Here is a 20,658-nt window from a genome sequence, read left to right as displayed (position 1 = left end):
TGTCTTAATGCCTATGTTAGAATCAGAAACGACAACTGAAACAAACGAAAAACAAAATATTATATAATGAAATCAACTGGTTGGATGAATCTCCGTCTCACCTATTTTGTATGAAACCCTAACCCGAACGACCATAATTTTATTATAAACAATTACTTCTATCGTAAACCTCACTTTGTGCATATATATGACCATGCTTGTCTTGACGCCTAAACAAAAAACTGAAATAGAATGAAAAAACAAAAATATTATATGCTGAAATCTACTGGTTGAATGCACCCGTGCGTCATCTGTTTCCTTTGAAACCCTAAAGACAAAGTCTTTATTAATAGTAGACAACCATTTTTTTTATCATAAAGCCATCAGAAAACGCTTGAACATCACGAATAGACCAGTTGATCAAACAGAAACTTGCATTTTGATCAAAGCGAAGAACTTTCATGCGTGGAGCTTGGAAATCAGACCCAAGCAAAGATCATGAATGCAACCTTGAGAGAGAGAGATGAGGAAGAGGGTTAGAGGCGATGGACATTTAAATAAATGGGAGCACCGACATGGAAATCCAAAGCAACCTGAAAACAAGATTTAGAGCAGACATCAAATATTATTTGAATATTGGAAACTGGAGTTGGAGTTATCAAATCAACATTCCAGCACATCATCACTCTCAAAGCTCGTACTCTGCTAACATCTAATCATCCAGCTGGATTTTTCCAACTAAAAATTCTCTCTCTCCATCTCTCTCGCTCTGAGTCTGAGACACGCCCCCGGCCCCACATGCAGCCCTGGAAACAAGGCATATATCTGAAGTTTCGAACAGTGTAACTGGTTAAGAGGGTTCTTCACTTCTTTGTTTCAGTCCCTCACTGTGTGGCACGAATCTTAACGCTAGTCAGTGGTCAACCCATGGATCATCAAATTTGTCTACCAGTTGAAATTTTTTTCCTGGGTAAATGACGACACGGACCCACCGTACTATAGGGTCTGTGACAAAGTCCCTTTTGTACTTTTTTTTTTTTGAAATAGACCCCCGAACTTTGACTGTTAAACAAAGATTTTCCTCCGTCAGAATTTCGTCGGTTAGATTTAAAAAAAAAATCATTCAGATATTTTAATTTTTTAATCCCCAAATTACCCTCCGTCAGAATATCGGTGACGGAGTAGGGAATCGTCGCCGCAACTTGTAAGTGGTGTTTTATCTGAAACTGGCATTTTCATGCAAGTTGCATGTAGATCTGATCTCCAGTATATATGTATATAGGGGTTAGGGGAATACTGGTCTTCTTCACTAGGTTCGCTCGGGTTGTGCTGGTTATATAAGGAGAAAAACTTGGATTCTCAATGTCTAGGGTTTAGGTTATTGTGGAAGAAGCGGCGTTCATTTTTCCGAGGCTTATCACCTCTTGTTCTGTTCGGTTATCTACTGTTCTTTTTGGAGATTCCTATAGTTTGAGGGGTTTTGTTCATGGAGGAGGTTTACTATCTCCTTCATCCCGCTATTCTGGTTTTACTTCGGTTGGGAATAGTTTCAATGTGAAGTCTGAGCCCTCCACGTCTACATTGCCACCGCTATCCCCAGCGTCTACTTCAAAATCTTAAAGTCATTTTGGTCATGCAATGTCCAGTCGTTTTAGCCATGACATCAGCCGCATGTCGGAATTTTAACCTAGAAAAATATTGGTCATCGGAGGTGAGATGTTGTCTACTGCTGCGGCACCGCCACCAGCACCAATAACTATAGCTCCTTTGAAAAAAGAGGGGATCTGGGGTTTTCTCCGCCAACCAGAGCCAATAGCCCAAGACGTTGTTGGCCCAGAGAGCTACTTGATCCTGATCCTGGCACACAATGAGATTAGAGGAATGTTGGTTCTGTTCCTCCATTATTACATGGTCAAGGCTCCTGTTGTGCTTCAACAAAAGCCATCACTCACACTTCCAAAGATCAAAGTCAAGGTTGCCCATCTGCAATCGGAGGAAAATTACCCCATGGAAGAGTCATGCTTATTCTCGCATTTCATTGAATAACCAGATGCTTGTTCTTGTATTTCTCTCTCTGGTCTTTCTGATTGAAGGTATTTTTGGAATTTTGTGTCGATTAGATGGGGTATTTTGGTAATTTACTGCCTTCCGTCATCTGACATAATGGCCGAGAGGGCTTTTGTCTAACGGCCAAAGTTCAAAGGTCTTTATCGCAAAAAAAGTGCAGGGTCTTTGTCACTGACCCGATAATACAGAGGATCTGTGCAATTTACCCTTTTTTCTTGATTATGGCTGAAATTCTGGACCCAACCTACCCGATAAGCTCAATATTAATCACGGAAACTGTTGGATTGGAAATTTGGAACATATTGTTCAATTAATGGGTTTCTTATTTTTGAGCACATAATGACAACCCATATTGACCCGAGCACCCGAACCCAATTTGTGGGTGTGTGGTGTGGCTGTCTTTCTCGTGCTTAAGTTATAATTATAAATTTATAGTTAAGCTAATTGGGCTTCAAAGCCCAAGCCCTTCAAATGATAAATGGGTAACAACCATTGAAACCAATATTATTGACTTATTGAGTAGAATACAAAACAATAAGTCATTCAATTCAGTCACTTCTGTTGTTGTAGTAATTGAATAAGAGGATAAATTAAGTTTTATTAAATCATGTTAAATAACAGACAAGGTGTGTAAACATCGCAATTAAATGTATTTTATTAAATTAGTTTTCATACCAAATTAACTAGTGCTTTACCAGAATGCTAGTCTGTATGTCTTTGCTTAACAAGAACCCTAATTTAACCACAGAAGGACAAAACCTAACCAACTATTTGTTGGAGTTCTGTCCATTTTGTAGTTCAAACGTCTGATGTTGCTAGAATTTTTGGACCATAATTGTCTAAATGTCTATAAATCTTTATATGTTTAAACTATTTAACACAAGTTATGCAGCCAAATCATGCAATTTAAATAAAAAGTTCCATAGAGACCGTGGACATGTGAAGAATTTGGGCCCTCAAAATCACAAATATTTGAGTGATTTGACATTACTTGCCATGAGCCATATGATTTAAGGATTCAGACCCACTACTAGATGGGCAAAAGAACTAGTCAGTTACCAAAGAAAAAATAACAATAGATTGAAGAAAAAAAAACTTACATTAAAACATTCATTCACGGATTATAATTAGGGATGCAAAACGGATTTGATTGGATTCGAATAGAGTATATTCTAACATAATTCGACTTGTTTATGTTGGATCTGATTCAATTGATCTGAATTCGACCAAATAAGATCAGATCTCAGATTGGATCGGATCATGATCCAATCCATTTGTACCCCTAATTTTAACCAAATTTATTTTAGGCCTTGCGTGTAGCATATCACTTAAATTGAAAGAAGTTTATGTTGACTATTACGGGCCAACCAAAGTTTATGTTATTAGGTTTTAATGTAAATCAATGTTTTAAAAAACAACCCAAAACTCAAATTATTCTAACACTGGTTTTTGGGTCGATGGTCCAACCGTCTAATTTGAACGGGTGTCCTGTTTTGACAAAATAATTAAAATAAAAAAAATGATCAAAAATTGTTGAATGGGTCAAACAGGTCAATAGTTCGAGTGCTCAAATTAACGAGCCATTGACTGATTCAATAGTTTTTTGCTAGGGACCAAATTTAGGGTAAAACATAACTGGTTACTTGAAAGGTTCTCGGGCCAAACAATCTGACAATCTGAATCGAGGGGGTTCAAAAACCATGATATAAATAGGTAATGTATTTGAAATGGTAGGTTGTCAAATTCATCACACATTTGAATAATATAATATTTAGGGTTCGACTATAATATAGAAAAGATATGATATCTAAAATGTTTTCTAACCAATCAACTAGAATCATAAACATGGTAGCCAATCAGGTGTTATTTATCAAACTTCATGGGTGTTTTGATTGGTTGAAACTTTTCCCATACCATATCTTTTCCGCATCATAGATTTTCCCTAATATTTATATTATCGCGTGGTCTATTTTTTTGGTATTTGGTAGTTAGGGTCGCTAAATATTAGAGTATAGTTAGCACCGCATTAATAACCATTTCCCCAAGGTGAATTAGGATCTGCTCTTCAGAGCGTGCCTCACACAGACCTCACAACCACATCTTACCATGTATTGGGAACATCTCCCCATATTCCCGGTGTACGATCAGGACATGCTGTGAGACATGCTCTGTGAGGAGTAAATCCGATCTCCCCCAAAGTTGGTATATTCTTATTTATAGGAGTTAAAATACAAAAAAACTTTTATCAAAATATAAAAAAAACACAATCAATGTTGAGTGTTTAACGGTATGGTTTATATTGAAGCACAAAATTTTGAGTGGATAAGATGAACTTGATGTAGTGAAAATTCATCAAAAAAGTATGGATAGGCTTAATGCAGATTTCTGAATTTAACTCCAGACCTATAAACATTTAAAATGTCAAAACCCCCCTACTTTATACACACATACTGGCCATCAATTCCGACTTGACACCTATCCCAACTGTAATTCGGACTTAAAAATTCTGATCATGGGCTGAACCGTCATTCTTCCGAAAATTCATTACTCAGATACCCGATTCAATCCCTACACCAAATCACCTACCTCTCCCAATTGACCTGATGGATAATTGGGACCCGACCCGGAATACATCGGAGAAAGGTCAGTTGCGTTTCGCCTAACCTATACCCAACTAGACATTGAATTTTGGGAGCAAAAATGCTTCATTGCTTCCTCATTACGTCAGGGCTGTCAATTAAAGGGTCACTGGTTTTAAGGCGACTTGTTTTGTCCTTCGGAAACATCAAAGCATCAAACCAAATTGCTCGTCTAGTCATTTCATGTCAATTCAATATTACTAATTTATTTCTCTTTTTTACTTACTTATTCTATGAAAAATATATATTCGGGTCAATCGGGGAATTTTCCTATACAACCTGCAACAATTCTGCCACGTAGGATGATCGCGTGGCTGATTGAAAGTGCACCAAATTAAACACCTGATCTGTTCGTTATTAGCACTAATCTGTAAGCATAGAAGGTAATTCACCTCTGAATAAAAGTTGTGATATTTTTAAATTTCCTTAATATTGATCTAAGATCTGAATGATTAAGTAATAGCATATAAGGGCAACTATTGGGGTTTAATATCAATAAAAATAATATTTTTAAAAAAATTATAAAAATAGGTTAACTTTTTAAAAATAATATTAATAAAGGGCAAAGACATGTTAATCATCTTCTTCTTACCATTTGTTCACGGCGCAGCGCCCCAAAAGTTGCCTCTATATGCTATTATCCCTTAAAAAATGATAATTAACGATTTTACCCTTTATATTATGGATAATAAGGGGCATTCTTTCTTTTGGATTTGAGGGAAAGTTGGTTAATAGGATTGATCAAGAATCCCATGTTCTTTTCTCAGATTTATATGGGGATAGGGAAAGTTTATTTTCCTGGATACATCTTCTACGTGGGTAAATAACTTTTCCACCTTGGGGAAAGTTGTCAATACTTGAATGGGACAAAAATATCCTTTTTAATAATGGATTTTTATGGCTAAAATGGTCAATGCCTTATTTACTTGGGAAACAAAAGAATATGGATAAATGCATTTACCCGGGTAAGTGTTTCCTAGGAAAACCTTACCCAAGTAATTGCATTTACTCGGATAGACAACTTACCAAAAAGCAAATGGGGTCTAATTGTTTTGAAAAGGTGAAGTGATTAGGAAAGAATAAAAAAATGAATTAATTTGTAGAAGAAAATGTGAATTGATTGAATAAAATATCAAAATGTTCAAACCACCAATAGCTAATCAATAATAATATATAATTAATATAAATGTAATTATTTGAGAATTTAAAAACAAAAGTATTATTACATACTTACTTTTTAATTAATTAATTAATATTAAATAATTTCTAACATATTAAATAAATAATGTTAAATAAATATTTAATATTTAAATAAATAAATAAATAATTCAATTATTACTTAAAAATAGTTGAATAGTTATTTAATTACATAATTAATTAATATTAATCAAATAAATAGTATATAATTCTCATAAGTTATAACATATGGTTTGAACGAGTTAATACCTAATTAAATATTTAAATGTGAGTTAAATGGTAAGACTAAACTGGCTTGACAACAAATGACATTTGATGAAAGTATCGACCTCATGGTCGAAGATGTGAAAGGATAATGGAGTCTCACACTCGATAGTGGCATATTCTATAAATTCTTTGTATAAAACGGGTGGGGGTAATATGGTGGCATTCTCCATAATTTCTATATACAATTAGCGGTTGTTGTGTTGGTATATTTCATAAGTTTGGGAAAAATTAAGGGGTAATATGCTCAATTTAGGTGGTGTTCGAAATCGTAGTCATCTTGTGGATGGTCTGTTTTGGTCCATGCTACTGGATGGTCATAGCATTCAGTTGGCTGTGGATAGGACTAGTCCACGGTATATCATAGACCGTCTTCTTCCACAAACCAAAATCTCAACAACGCATATATCTTGTGGATGTGGTTGGTCTACAACATTTTCACACTATTTTGATACAACACATATTCTTTACATATTTTTATTTCTTTTTAATTTTTAAATTTTAAAATATTAACTTTTAATGTTAATTCTAGCACAATCTCGATGATGCTCCTTTTTCACTTATTTTCATTTATTTAAATATTATTTTTTTAATATTTTTATCAATAAAGTAATAATTTTATTTTTAATTATTTTACTATATATTTTTTATTAAAATTAATATCTATTGGTTAATATTAATTTATTGATGTCTTTTTCAATTTATTTATCATATAAAATACAAAAAATAGACATTTATGATAAACTCTGTATAGATCATTTCATAAATTGTATATGAGATATATGGAATCAAAATGTGTGGTGTGGACTAGAATGCCACTATGGGTGTGGATTGGTCTTGTCCACACGTCCACATTTCAGAACAACTGTAGATTGGTCCTTGCTATAGTAATGTGACGTGAAGTAGTCCACGCCACCCAATTTCTCATCCACACTATAGAACACCCCTTACTCATTTGATTTATGGATGAAGGTTCGATTTTCAAGGTATTAAAAGAAGGCACCTAAGAGGTAAGTGATTTTTTAAGCGCAAAGGGATGACACCTAATGGTGTGCGATCCGGTTTGTCCTAGCTGCCGGTTACCTAGCTTCTGACGAGACCGGAGGTGCCTGAGACAAGGAGGAAAATGGAGATTTTCGGGGAGGAACCCGGTTAGAACACTCCGAAGCTCAAGTTAGTGTTCTTCAAAAGGCAAGGGAAATGAGAAATTCTAAGACCAGAAAACGCAAGAATCACATACCCTCTTCTTTGTGGGATGGGGGCCTTTTATAATTACCCTGTACACTCACTTCCATGCCTCTGCCAGTTCGGGCATCATTACTTTTGCCAGATCGGGTCACTCCCTCTGCCAGATCGGGTCACTTTCTCTGCCAGTTGCCAGTTCGGGTGTCATAATCTCCACTGCCCAGTTGCCAGTTCGGGTGTCATAATCTCCACTGCCAGTTGCCAGTTCGGGTGTCATAACCTCCATAGCTAGTTGCCAGTTCGGGTGTCATAACCTCCACTGTTAGTTGCCAGAGCCGCCTCTGTCCGTCTAGGATGGCGGTGGCAGGTGGCCGTTGGATGGTGGCTATCATGTGTCGGTCCCCTAATCAGTCAGGTGCGCCGCCTCCGGGTACGGTCTCCTGGGCGTTAGGTACGGTCTGTTCAGTCAGGCGACTTGGAGCCGAAGTGGTGCGCGAGGTGAAGTCTTGAGTTCGGATAGAAGTATGGCCCGAACTGTCCCTACGCGGGCAGTTCGGGTTTTTTGCCTTTGGTGCTCCTTGTAAGGCTCAGGACCTCAAAGGGAGAGCTCGGAACTCTTTAGTTCGGAGCTCGGGTTGCAGGTTCCTTCGAGGGAGCTCGGCTCTTTAGTTCGGAGCTCGGGTTGTGGGCCTGCTGCCGTGCCGAGCTGGCATTTTTGCCAGGTCACCCTCGGTTGTTTCCACGTGTCGCATGGCCAAGGGGTCGGGTTAAATCTTCCTCCATCAATTGCCCCCCACTCCCCATGCTCGGGGTCTTGACCCGGCGTGGGGAGTTCACGGGATGACAGGTGGATTTGCCCCGGGACAGTTTGGCCTTGATCAGGAACTTTTCTGGTCTAGTCTGCTTGTGTTCTCGGCTCAACCGGGGTTGGCTTGGCTCGACCAGGGGTCAGTCCCGGGCTGCGTGTGGCTCACACGCGCCAACGATTTTCAAATTTTTAAATTTTTGAACGTGTGCGCCAAACAATTTCGAATTTTCGAACGTGCACGCCAAAGTGTCTTTTCGTCGGGGAGTGCGCAGCTGACTTTGCGGGGAGCCATTGAATGGTTTCGATCTTGGCCGTTGATGCGCGGGTACAGTGGCTTTAAATAGTGGGAGACCCCAGTCACTTTCTTCTATTATCCTTCAGCGTTTGTTCCTTGAGCTCACGTCCAAGCCGGCCAGCTCGCGTCACTCGTTTGTAGTTCGGTCACTCGTTCGTAGCTCGGTAGCTTTTCCTGGTGAGTTCTCAGCCTTCTTTGTTTTCGGCGTCTAGTTTTAGTAGCACGGATAGCCCTCTAGGGGGGGTCAGACGTTGGTTCTACGAACCGAGCTGCTGACCCCGACAACCTTAGTGAGTCCGAGGCGAGGCCCGAGGTAGAGCTCGAGTTTGAGCCCGTAGGCCGAGTCACCTCGGGTAGTTTGGCATCCACCTCTCGTTGAGGTCGGTTGCCAGATAAGTTCAGACCCTCTACTATGACGTCCGAAAGTCTTTGGTCCCTCATCGTCCAGTACAACCTGCCCGGGGAGTATACTTACTTTTTACTCTCGGGCGACTTTCCTTGGGAGCACGGTCCGGATGAGATCATGATATTCCGGGAGCAGCTTGTTGTTGGGCTACACCTTCCCTTCCATCCCCTAATCGTCGAGGTTATGAATCACTTCGGCGTCACTATAGGTCAGTTTCACCCGAACTCTATGCCCGAGCGTAGGAGGGCGTACTACTTGTCACCTCGCCCGAGCTTCAAGCTCTTACACGATCTCCCAAACAAGGTTCCGGCGTGGAAGCGGGACTACTTCGTGGTTCAAAGTGCTACGGGGTGGCCATTTCCTACTGAGTGGGGTTTGGCTGCTCCTGATCCTGGTGTTGTTTTAGATGAAGACACAGTGAAGGGCCTCTGGGACTGGGCCAAGCTTGGGCTAAAATGCGAAGCCTATCTGACGGAGGATAAACTCATTCAGGTCGGTCTAAGTTCGGGTAGGTTTCTTGCTCAGATAAAGATACTTGTTTCTGCTTTTATTCCTGTCTTTTGACGCCGAGCTCCTTTTTGTAGGTGTTATGGAGGCAGACAAGACTCGAGGTGCGAACTTGTTTGCTGGCATGAAGCGGAAGAAGCAAGCCGCTAAGCGAGTTCGCACTGATCCTTCCCGGGTGAAGGAGCCCGAGGTACTGAGGACGGAGCCTCCTGGGGAACCCGAGGTGCCCCCTTCAGTTCAGGAGGCGGCAAGGGCTCCCTATGCTGACTCTGCCTATACTCGGGCTACGCCTTCGGGCTTGGGGAGCCACGGTGGGATTGGGAGCGTGCTGACGCCGGGCTATGCTCTCCGAAAAAGCAAGGCCGCCACTTGTTATGAGGAGGTCGCGCAGTGGGCCGATCTCCCTACCAATCTGATAGGTGCTCGAGCTGCAACTCACGCCATGGTAGTACGTCGGAGTGGGTTTTTTTTTTTTTGCCGAGCTGATTCATCCTCGTTCTGGCAGGTGAACTCCTCTATCCACTTCTTAGCGATCCAGGCGGAGAGACGCTTGAGACGGGCAAAAGCTGCCGAGGCGGCTTCTCGTGCTGCGCGGGCTGAGCTATCGAGGTCTCAGAGGGACAAAGAGGCCTTAGGAATGGTGGTGAGACATATGGCCGATCTGAAGTTGGACTTGGAGCACCAGGTTGAGTACCTTCAAGAAGAAATTAGGGAGAAGACGCTGATCTTTTCTCAGGCCGTTGAGGATTATATCGCCTCGCCACACTTTGATGATATGATGGTGGGCTCGTACAGACGGGGTTTCAAGTTGAGCCGATGGATGATAAGGAACACGTACCCCAACCTCGATATCAGCGCCATAACCACCTCACGCATCACTAAGGAGATGGCTGCCGTAGCTGATGATGATGCGGTTTCCGAAGATGAAGCGGGTCCTTCGGGTGTTGTCAAAGTCCCTTCTGAAGGCGAGGAAGATTGACCTCTGGGCTTGTGAGCTCGTTTGTGTTTTTTGTTTGTTTTTTTTTTTAACACTGTAAAGCAAACATTTAGCAATGAAGTATTTTTTCTATTCAAATGTGTTGTGCAAATATTCTCCATTTGTCGAAGTGACTATACCCGAGCTGCTAGACTTGTGCCCCGAGGTGAGTTAACATAGTAAGGCTATGTGTCCGATCTGTTCTCCGCCTCGGGATCCATACTTGTGCAGATTGCTTTCATCGATGAGGTGCCGAGGTCATCTTTAGCTCGGCATTCTGCCCCTTTTGGTGCCGAGGTCCTTGTTAGCTCGGCATTCTGGGCCTTAGGGTGCCGAGGTTTTTGCTAGTTCGACAGTGGCTCATGGCTTGCTTAGTTTGATAACTTATAAGTAAAACCGTCTTAAGTTGACGATGTTCCATTCCCGGGGTATCTGCTTACCTTCCAGGGTCTCGAGCTCGTACGCTCCCCCGAGTTCTCTCTTCACTCGGTAGGGTCCTTCCCAGTTCGGCCCGAGTTTTCCAACGTCGGGTTTGGGTACCATGATTTTGCGGAGGACCAGGTCGCCGACGCGAAAGTCTCGTTTCTTAACTCTGGCGTTGTAGTACCGAGCTACCCTTTGCTGGTATGCTGCGGTTCTGATGTATGCGTGGTCCCTCGCCTCGTCAAGTAGGTCGAGGTTGGTACGTAGCTCGTCGTTATTAGTATTGTCATTGTATGCTTCCAACCGAAGTGAGGGGATCTCGATTTCGGCTGGGATGACTGCCTCCGTGCCGTAAGTGAGGTTGAAGGGGTTTCTCTAGTGGCGGTCTTCTCTGTAATCCTTTAGCTCGGTCTAGCCTAGCTTTTAGTCCTTTAGCTCGGTCTAGCTCGGCTGGGATGACTGCCTCCGCCCATAGTTCTTTAGCTCGGTCTAGTTGGCTTTTAGTCCGCGAAGGATAGCTCTGTTCGTGACTTCTGCTTGACTGTTTGCTTGTGGGTGCGCGACCGACGTGAAGCCCGAAGCGCGACCACTCTTAGAATTTGACGTCTTCAAAATGCTTGCCGTTGTCGGAGATCAGCACCCAAGGTAGCCCGAAGCGGCACACTATGTTCTTCTAGAAGAAGTTCTGGACATTTCGAGCTATGATGGTTACGAGAGTTTTAGCTTCAACCCACTTGGTGTAGTCTACCGCCACTACTAGGAACTTACTTCCTCCTGTTGCTGGCGGGAATGGTCTGAGCAGGTCGATACCCCATTGTGCGAAGGGTCGTGGGCTGGTGAGGTACTTGAGGTCGGCAGCGGGCTGATGATGGATATTGGCGTGCTTTTGGCACTTCTCGCATTTATTGATTAGCCCGAAGACATATGTTTTCATTGTTGGCCAATAATACTCCTGTCGTAGTGCTTTCTGAGCAACGGCCCTGTCCCCCAAGTGTCCGCCACATAGGCCTTCATGAATGTCGCAGAGTACGAGCTCGGCTTCGGGAGGTCGCAAGTAGCGCAGGTAGGGGAGCGTGTAGGATCTTCGGTACAGCCGTCCGTCTATCATGACGTATTTGGCTGTCTGACGCTCTACCCTCCTAGTGGCGTTGCGTTCTTCGGGGAGGGTTCCATGTAGCAGGAAGCTCGCGAGTGGATCAATCCAGCTCGGTTTTGCTTGGGCGACAGGAGCGACCTCCTCTGCCCCCCGGAGAATGCTAGGCCGAGGTAACTCTTCTATGTACACAGTTCTCATGGTGTTGTCACTGGTGCTGGCTAGCCGGGACAGGGCGCCGGCCTCAGTGTTCTCTGACCTCGGGATTTGCTTGATGAAGTGTGATTGGAAGTTAAGCAATGCTTCTTTTACCTTTGCCAAGTAGGCGATCATAGCTGGCTCGCGGGCTTCATATTCCCCTGTAACTTGGTTGACCATGAGCTGGGAGTCGCTGCAGATAACTATGTGTTTTGCCTTTACTTCTTGCGCCAGGGCTAGCCTGGCTATCAACGCCTCGTATTCTGCTTCATTGTTGGATGCCGCGAACTCAAAGCGTAGTGCGTACTCCAGTTTCGTGCCACTCGGACCGCGGAGAACTACACCGGCTCTGCTGCCTTGCTGGTTTGAGGAGCCATCTGCGTGAAGGATCCAGGGCTCTTCATCACAGTTCGCGCTTGGCCTAACCAGGAGAGATACCGAACTGGGTGCGACCTCACAGGGCTTGGACTCAGCCGGCCTGGGAGCACCGAGCTCACCCGAACTGGGAGCCTCGTGCTCAATCGGGCTGAGGACCTCGGAGCTGAACGTGCATTTTGCAACAAAATCTGCCAAGGCTTGAGCTTTGATGGCGGTTCGAGGCTTGTACTGGAGATCGTATTCACTGAGTTTGATGGCCCACTTCGTCAATCGTCCAGAGACCTCGGGCCTGAGTAGTATTTGCCTCAAGGGTTTGTCGGTGAGGACGATGATGGTATGAGCTTGGAAATACGGGCGGAGTTTGCGGGCCGCAGTGACCAGCGCACAGGCTAGCTTTTCTATCTCTGGATATCTTGTTTCTGCTCCCTGCAATATCTTACTAACATAGTAGATGGGTCGTTGGACCCGATCTGCTTCCTTTATCAGTACCGAACTGACCACTTCGTTGCTTGTCGAGAGGTACAATTCTAAAACATCGCCCTCTTCGGGTCGGGTCAACACTGGATGCTGGCGAGGTATTTCTTGAGATCGTCAAATGCGAGCTGGCAGTTTGGGTTCCACTCGAACCCTTTGCCTTTTATTGCCTTGAAGAAGGGTAGGCAACGGTCTGCTGACTTGGACATGAAGCGACTCAGAGTGGTTATCCTGTCATTTAGCCTCTGAACCTCTTTTACTTTTCGGGGTGGTCTCATGTCTAGGATGGATTTTATTTTGTTCGGGTTGGCCTCAATATCGCGCCGGTTGACGATGTACCCTAGGAACTTACCCGAGATGATACCAAAGATACACTTGTTTGGGTTTAGTTTCATGCTAAATTGACGCAGAATTTGGAAGACAGAATGCAAGTCTTGTATTAATTCATGTGAAAACTGTGTCTTGACGACCATGTTGTCTACATAACATTCTATCTTCATGCCAATTAAGGGCTGAAATAGCTTATTCACGAGTCTTTGGAAGGTCGCCCCAGCATTTTTCAGTCCGAAGGGCATGACCTTGTAGCAGTATAGGCCGAACTCGGTTATAACACAACTTTACAACTCTCAAAGGGGGTTATAATGAACAATCCTTTTAACTTCAAATGAAGTATTAGTAGGTCGACAATCCTTTTTCAGTCGTTAATCTGACTTTTAACTTGAATTACATATTTGTTTTCCCACTCTTCCCTTCTAGTATATGTTATCAACCTACTCTATCCATTGCTCTTTGTCAAGGCCACGAACTCTTGTTTCTTGTATTTTTTTTTCTCTCTAACCCTCCATTTTTGCTGTTGCCAGGTCTTGTTCGCTTTTTAGTAAGTTACTTAATTACTTGGGTAAATGCAATTACCTAGGTAAGTTTTTCCTAGGAAACACTTATCCAGGTAAGTGTATTTACCCATGTTCTTTTATTTTCCAAGTAAAAAAAAGAAAAGAAAATGGCCATTTTATCCATAAAAATCCATTATTAAAAGGGGCATTTTTGTCCCATTCAAGTGTTGAAAACTTTTCCCTTTGGTCTAGGAGATGGGTATCATGAATTACCCAGGAAGATAAACTTTCCCTAGTCCCCACATTAATCTGAAAAAACAACATGGGATTCTTGGTTAATGGAAACCAAAATCCGATTAACCAACTTTAACTTCCCCCTTCTCAATATCCAAATAAAGAATGCCCCCAAGTGTGAAACAAACTCCATTAATAGCAATGCACTTACATCCTTCCAACCTTGCTCGTCTTCCTTCAAGGAAGCAAACCAATTGCTCGTCTTCCTTCAAGGAAGCAAACCAATTGCTTCCATATATAAGCCTTTGGTATTCCTCTTGAATTCTAACACGTATCTTTTACCTTCTTCAGTGCCGTACTACTCCTAGTTTGGTTGTTTCACTTTAGCACTTGGTTCACTAATAAACTCCTTAAACCAGTCAATCACTTCAATGTCCTTTAACAACATAGTTGCCTTCTTTACTTCCCCAATCTTCAAGCTCAGCACACCCCTGATTACAAGAACTCCTTAGTGCTTCAACTTTCAAAGCTCTCCTCTATCGTCCAACATCCACGAACTAACTTATTCTTCATCATCACTTGTTTAACCTTTTTTTTCTTGAAGCACAATGCACTGCTCTTACTGAAGTGTTTTCTATGGTTATAGCTCATCAAAGGATTTTCCAAGCATGGTCTGTGACTTGGCCTAGCTAACCAAAGCTCAAGGGTCATTTTGTCTAAAAGCTACTTCCTATCTGGAGCCAGGTGACCTAATAAGTGCTTAGGCAACAAAGTGGTACCCTATTCCTTGGCCTTGCTTTGTCACCCTTGTAACTATGAAATTAACTTATGGGTTAACTATAAAAACAAAAATGAGTCATGTAGATTTTAGGACTATCTATAAGTGTATAGAATCCATACTCTCTATTTCTTGATTGGCACAACAACTTGGAAACACACTTATACCTTGTTTAAAATGTGCATTTACATGCATAAAATATTGATAACAATTTCTTATCTGAGTCAATTATTCTTGCAGACTTGAAAATTTGGAGTTGATGTCAAATGTAGGGAAACTTTACAACCAACAGTTGGAGGCATTCTTTTTGACCGCCGCTATAAGGATATCTGAGGCGGCGGTTTTAAATGCTGCCGCGGCAGTTTATATTAATAGACTCGACGGATTTTATAATGAACCGATCTAATCGTTTAATGAACCGGTGGATTTTACAACAAACCGGTCTAACGCGGGAGAGTAAAATATTTTCTCTCCCGCGCGAAGTCTTTCCTGTTCGACAAGATAGGAGGGTTCTCTTTCCAGAGAAAACCTTGCAGAAAATTTCCGAAGACGACAAGCTTCTTCACGAGAAAGAAAGATAGTAGACTTCTGTCCGTTCAAGCAAGAGAGGAGAAAATTTCTGGGCCATTCTCTGGGCGACCTCTGTCCGTTCAAGCAAGAGAGGAGAAATTTCAGCGGCAGTGAACAGTGAGAAGTGAGAACCAGCCGACCATCTTCCTCCTCTGCCATTCTCAAGGTGGGTTTTTTTACTATTTTCCCTTATTCTATCTCTAGTTTCTTTCTCATCTTTTAAGCATCCATTACAATCATCTACAGACAATAATTTCTTCATCAAAAGATGCTCATTCTAGCAATTTTTGTTTTTAGTTTAAATCTTTTAGTTTCGGAACTGATCTTGATTTCCCTTATTCTCTAGACAAAAGTTTCTTTCTCTAGCAATTTTTGTTTTCCCTTATTCTATCTCTAGTTTCGGAACTGATGATCTTGATTTTTTTTAAATCTTTTAGTTTTTTACTTAAAGGAGTACAATTGTAATTTTTCATCAGTTATGAATTCTATTATACACACAGATCTGGCCAAATGAGAGTATTTTTTTTTCTGTCATTCAGCAGTTTCATTTTTCTCAGAGCAGTTTGGAAATCAGAGTTAGATACTATTCTGGAGTTTCAAGTCCAACTGCCCATTTAGGCATTTACTGAAAGCTTCTCTGTATGGATTGTTGCATTCACTTTCTATATCTTCTTCTTGACAGATATCTGATGCAAACTGTTGCATATACATGCAGTTTCTTTTTCTTTTATGGATGCATATGCAGTTACTTAAAGCTTTTCGTTTTTGTCACAATATCATACACTAACTGTTAAGGTTAACATTATTAAAATTCTGAAACAGAACAGTAAAAAAAAAAGAAAAAATAATCTGAAACACAACTGGATCAGATCACCAGAAAAAGACTAACAGCAGAGTGTATTCCACTTCACTAGATCGGGCAATCATGGAAACTAATGGATCACCAAGAGTCTTGGATCCCTCTCGGGCCAATTCATCCAACCAATTGTTAAGAGTGGGACACATAACCTCTATGTTATCTCAGCACTAATCTTTTTGAACTATTTTACTAGAAGATTAAAGGATGTCTTTCCAACCCAATAACATGAACGGAGAAGACAATGGATTGGATCCAATCTTGATAAAAAAAGAACCATCCATTGATGCCTTCATAATGCTACTAAAACCGTAGACTTTGCTTCTCTAATTAATTTTCTCTCACAGTTCTAAGCCACTTGATAAAATGAGAGGAATACAAGCCAAAATCTATTGTAAGTGCAAAGGTTGTCATCTAATTAGTAAAGAAGAGGAAAAAAAGGATTAAAACAGAAAAGAGAAATAAAAGGGCTGGAGTTTTTATTCTCTATCCTCAAGTTGCCTGTCATAAGATCCAAATTCAGAAGAGATCTCCAAGATGAAGAGACTAATCACGACTGTAAAAGATTCAACTGTGCGTAACAAGTAAAAAAAAAAAAAAGAAAAAGAAGGGGAAGAAAAAAGGAGAGGAGACTAGTCAAGAGATTAACTATGCATCTCCATGAGAATATGCTCTTCTAGGTGCCAAATCACTTGGATACAGCATGTCAATTCCCATTGTTTCTTGGTTCAACAAATATTGGCCCAAGATAGCTTGGTATTAGCATTTCTAGACTAGGAGATGGGCTGCAACTGACAGGTATTGTAGAGTTAAAAAAGGGTTTGACTGTAGTCACAGAAGATGTGAGCTCAATTAAAAAATTCTCTACCATCGGCTTTAGGAGAGAGAGAGAGCTACAAAGATTAACAAAACTAGGTTTTAGTTAGGAAGCTTGAAATCTGAAGGAAGTTGTAGAACTGGGCCGTATATACAAGATCATGGGTGTTAGAACCATAAACCGAAACCACCCAACTTTAGTCTTACTTTTGAATGGAGTAACTGGGATTTTATAAAGACTTCACCGAAACCATTTATGTGTCCTAGCAGCAATATCTGACAGGGGGTTCTTTGGAGGTTTGAAAAAGTAAGGGTGACTATGAGAATTGACCAAAAAGGGAAGGGTAGTTTTAAATAATAACTCTACCAAAAAACAGATTAACGACCCCCACCCCCACCCCCCAATTCTCTCCAACTTTACATCCCTCCCTTCTTCCTTTTCCACCTTTACCTAACCAAAAACCCCAAGTGCAATGCTAGAGACACCAAAACACTGAAACAAAGGATGGCCTGTCCCAAATTCCTACAAATGAGATGTTTTGTGATCTTTGATTCCCTTTGAAAACTGTTGGGCTATTTGGAAGGAGCTTTGGAAAACTTTTGATAGATCGGAAAAGCTGGTGATTCACAAAAATGTGGACACAGTAGCTCTCTTATGGGCTGGGTTCCTGTGTTCTACAGGATAACACATGGTAATAACAACTCGTAGACTCCTGAGGGAGATTAAAAAATTACACAATCACATTGATCCTTGAACTGATCCCAAATAATACCAATACATTTAGAGAATTTGTCCAGCTCATCAGGATGCCTTCTAAGTCAAATCAGTCATTGAAGAATATAGAAAAGAAGAATAGAAACTTGAAGGAGTGCCAGTTTGTATGTTCTGTCCAGACCTATTGTTGATATTGCTGAGATACAGCAGTTTCTTATAATCTTCTTTCTTTATAATCATTAGTCAGTGTTATTGGATCCTTAGTGTAATTGGACCCAAGGCCTATTAGTTTATGTTGTTTTTTTGGAGCTATTTTTATGTTATGAACAGTATCCGCCCCATTAAGGGTGTTTTTAGTCTTTGTAATCAATCTTTTTTACGAGTATATAAGATAATGGCTGGGGTAGACAGATCATTATTGGCTTCTCTCCATCTCTTGTTCTCAGTTCATAATGACTGGGGCAGACAGATCATTATAAATAACAAAATACACCTTTAAACCAAGATCATGAGCTGACCTTGTTTTGTTATTGGATAAAAATGTAGGAGACACAAAATTCTCAGACTTTTCTCATATGGTGTAATAATTCTTTTTCAAGAAGTTAGGACTAGACACCTGATATCCAACTTCTTCATCCAAATATAATAGCATATCATTTCCATACAAACTCATAAGCTGAAAAGACCACCTTCTCAAAAGGAACCACACGTTTCTTGAACCCCCTCAAAAAAAAAAAAAAAATTGAATAAAACTCATGATGCATTTGGGTTAGGGCAGATGTGGAAAACTGGAAATTGGATGTAGATTTGGATTTTTAAATTCTGTAAATCTCCAGATTCCATCATTTGGGTTTCTTTCAGAGGCATCAAATCCAGAGAAACAAAGAAAAAGACTGTTGAATCCAACGTTTTAGCAGAATTCTTCCAGGAGGATGACCATTCATTTCCATGAAATTGACACAGAATTGAAGTTCAAATCCATTCTACTGTTACAATCCAAACACAGCTTGAAATATTGAAAATCCCACCAAAACAACCAAAGAAATGGTATAGTGACATAATATAAGCACTCAAAAAAACTCCTGGAAAGAAGCAAAAATGTATGAGGTGCAGATCAACATAATTGAGTACGAAGATTTACCTCCTGCAATTCCAACAAGAAATCTAAAACCTCGTTAGATGAAGTTATGAGGTTTGAATATGCTTTCTTGACTGCTTCATCAGAATCGCAGAATGAGGATCTCATGGGTTCCTGCAAACAATTTGTGATCCATTCACTAGATATGTAGCAAGAAACCAGTTTTTACATTTTTTTTATTCTCTGGGACAAAACCAAAGCAAAACTTGTGGTAGCTTATTTGAACTTGAAAATGTTTTCTACAGAAGAAATCTGAACTCAAGAGATTTGTCCCACAGAACCTTCACCAGAAAAGGAACAAAAAAAAAAAAAGATTCAGAGAAGTAATACAACCAATCACAAAAAGATACAGAATATATATTGAAACAAAAATATAACAAAATTGACCATTGTCCAAAAAAGAAAATTCAGAAAGAAAAGATGTTCTGCATTTACAATCAATGGTTAGCTAGCTCGGGTGCTAGAGAAAGTGAGAGTAAAATAAAACAAAAAATAGGTCAATGCACCATACCTGTTGGTTCTTCACAGCTTGACCTTTTAGAAGATCTTCATCCTTATGATGCTTCAAACTCTTCAAAAGATCCCTATGAGAAGAGGGAAAAAAGAAAGGGGGCAGAATGCAGAATCTTAGGAATAAGATTACAGGCATAACAATTAAGGCATTTTTATCAGCAAAAAATTAAAGGAGTATTCATCACTTAGGAAAGAGAAAATGGGTGCCCAAATTTTTTCAGTAAGCCGAGATGAACATGCATGTATATGCAGTATTTGTAACCAGCAGCACCAATTCAATTTCATTGAAAAAGCCCACACCATTTATTTGTTGTAACCCCACATCAAACTGTTTAGATAAGTGATGCACTTGAAAAAGTTGAACAAACAAAAGGAATAAAGGAAATGTTTTCCTGAGTGTATTAATTCAAAATTTACTTATTTCTGTGTATGCATAAGTAATATTAATTTCTGTATGGTCTTGATGTTCACGGTAATGTCAAATTTTGTGGTTAGCTGCATCATATTATAGTAAGAAAAATGTATGAATCTTCTTTTCTGAATTGTCTTTAGCTGCATCAAATTTATGTGTATGAATAAATACTATTAATTTTTTATTTTCTGTTTTGAGTTCTGAACTATTGATGGATCTTATAAATGCGTTATGGTGCAAGTAATACAAGTTTAGCTAGGTGTGGTTGGATTTCTGACCTCTTCCAACCTTGTATCTTGAACAATGGATTCTGAGTTAAGAGGAATTTATGGGTTTTGAAGCTCTATACCCTATTGGTTTATAACAGGTTAAAATGAACATACTGAAGAAACTTAAAGAAAAGGGGACATGATCACGAGCAAGTAAATCAGGGTCCCGCCTGACCACTAGTAACACACCCAATATAGAAGATATACAGGCACATGCAAGTCAAGCGATGGCTCATACTAGGTTAACACCTAGTGTAGATGATACTACATCACCAACCCAGTCACCAGACTTGGGAAGGCATGAGGAGTCCTCTAGTGGGCATGTTGGAGAGGGGTCTTCTCGTACAATACGTCGGTTAAGAGGCCCCACTATGGCCCTAGATATATGGAACATGCCTGAAGGGGAACAAATTGAAGTTGGGTTTAATGAATACAACCAACCCAATGATGGAAAAACAAAGGATTTAATTAGATTTTTGGGTAGCCTTGCACGAACTTCAAACTAGTTGCCCATAGCCATAGATGATTGGAGAGATTCCTACAGAAACAAAGAAAGACATATGGAAACTTATCAAGGTATTAAATTCATTGTTTTCTTGGTTTATTTTTTAGATGTTTTTCTTATGCAAACATGA

The 20,658-nt window shown here is 40.6% G+C and overlaps 1 protein-coding gene across 14 annotated transcripts in view; it reads left to right on the top strand.

The window, feature by feature from the left end:
- The first annotated feature begins 15,210 nt into the window (after window positions 1-15,210).
- The window catches only part of LOC104587759 (pyruvate kinase 1, cytosolic-like), a 33,407-nt gene continuing 27,959 nt past the window's right edge, over window positions 15,211-20,658 (top strand). For 9 of the 14 annotated variants that reach the window (XM_088886409.1, XM_088886412.1, XM_088886410.1 and 6 more), the window contains exons 1-2: window positions 15,212-15,470; window positions 20,122-20,599. In XM_088886409.1, the coding sequence (XP_088742535.1) occupies window positions 20,546-20,599 (54 nt within the window). In that variant the 5' untranslated portion in view covers window positions 15,212-15,470; window positions 20,122-20,545. Of the gene's footprint in view, window positions 15,471-15,843; window positions 15,944-20,121; window positions 20,600-20,658 lie in introns of all 14 variants that reach the window. The other 5 variants (XM_088886405.1, XM_088886404.1, XM_088886414.1 and 2 more) reach the window with 5 other exon arrangements.

The sequence above is a fragment of the Nelumbo nucifera genome, chromosome 4 (assembly GCF_055504915.1).
Source record: "Nelumbo nucifera cultivar China Antique chromosome 4, China Antique-T2T, whole genome shotgun sequence".
In the NCBI taxonomy this organism is placed as follows: domain Eukaryota; kingdom Viridiplantae; phylum Streptophyta; class Magnoliopsida; order Proteales; family Nelumbonaceae; genus Nelumbo; species Nelumbo nucifera.
Note: the sequence above shows the minus strand (reverse complement) of the source record. Positions and strands in the feature narration are given on the sequence as shown.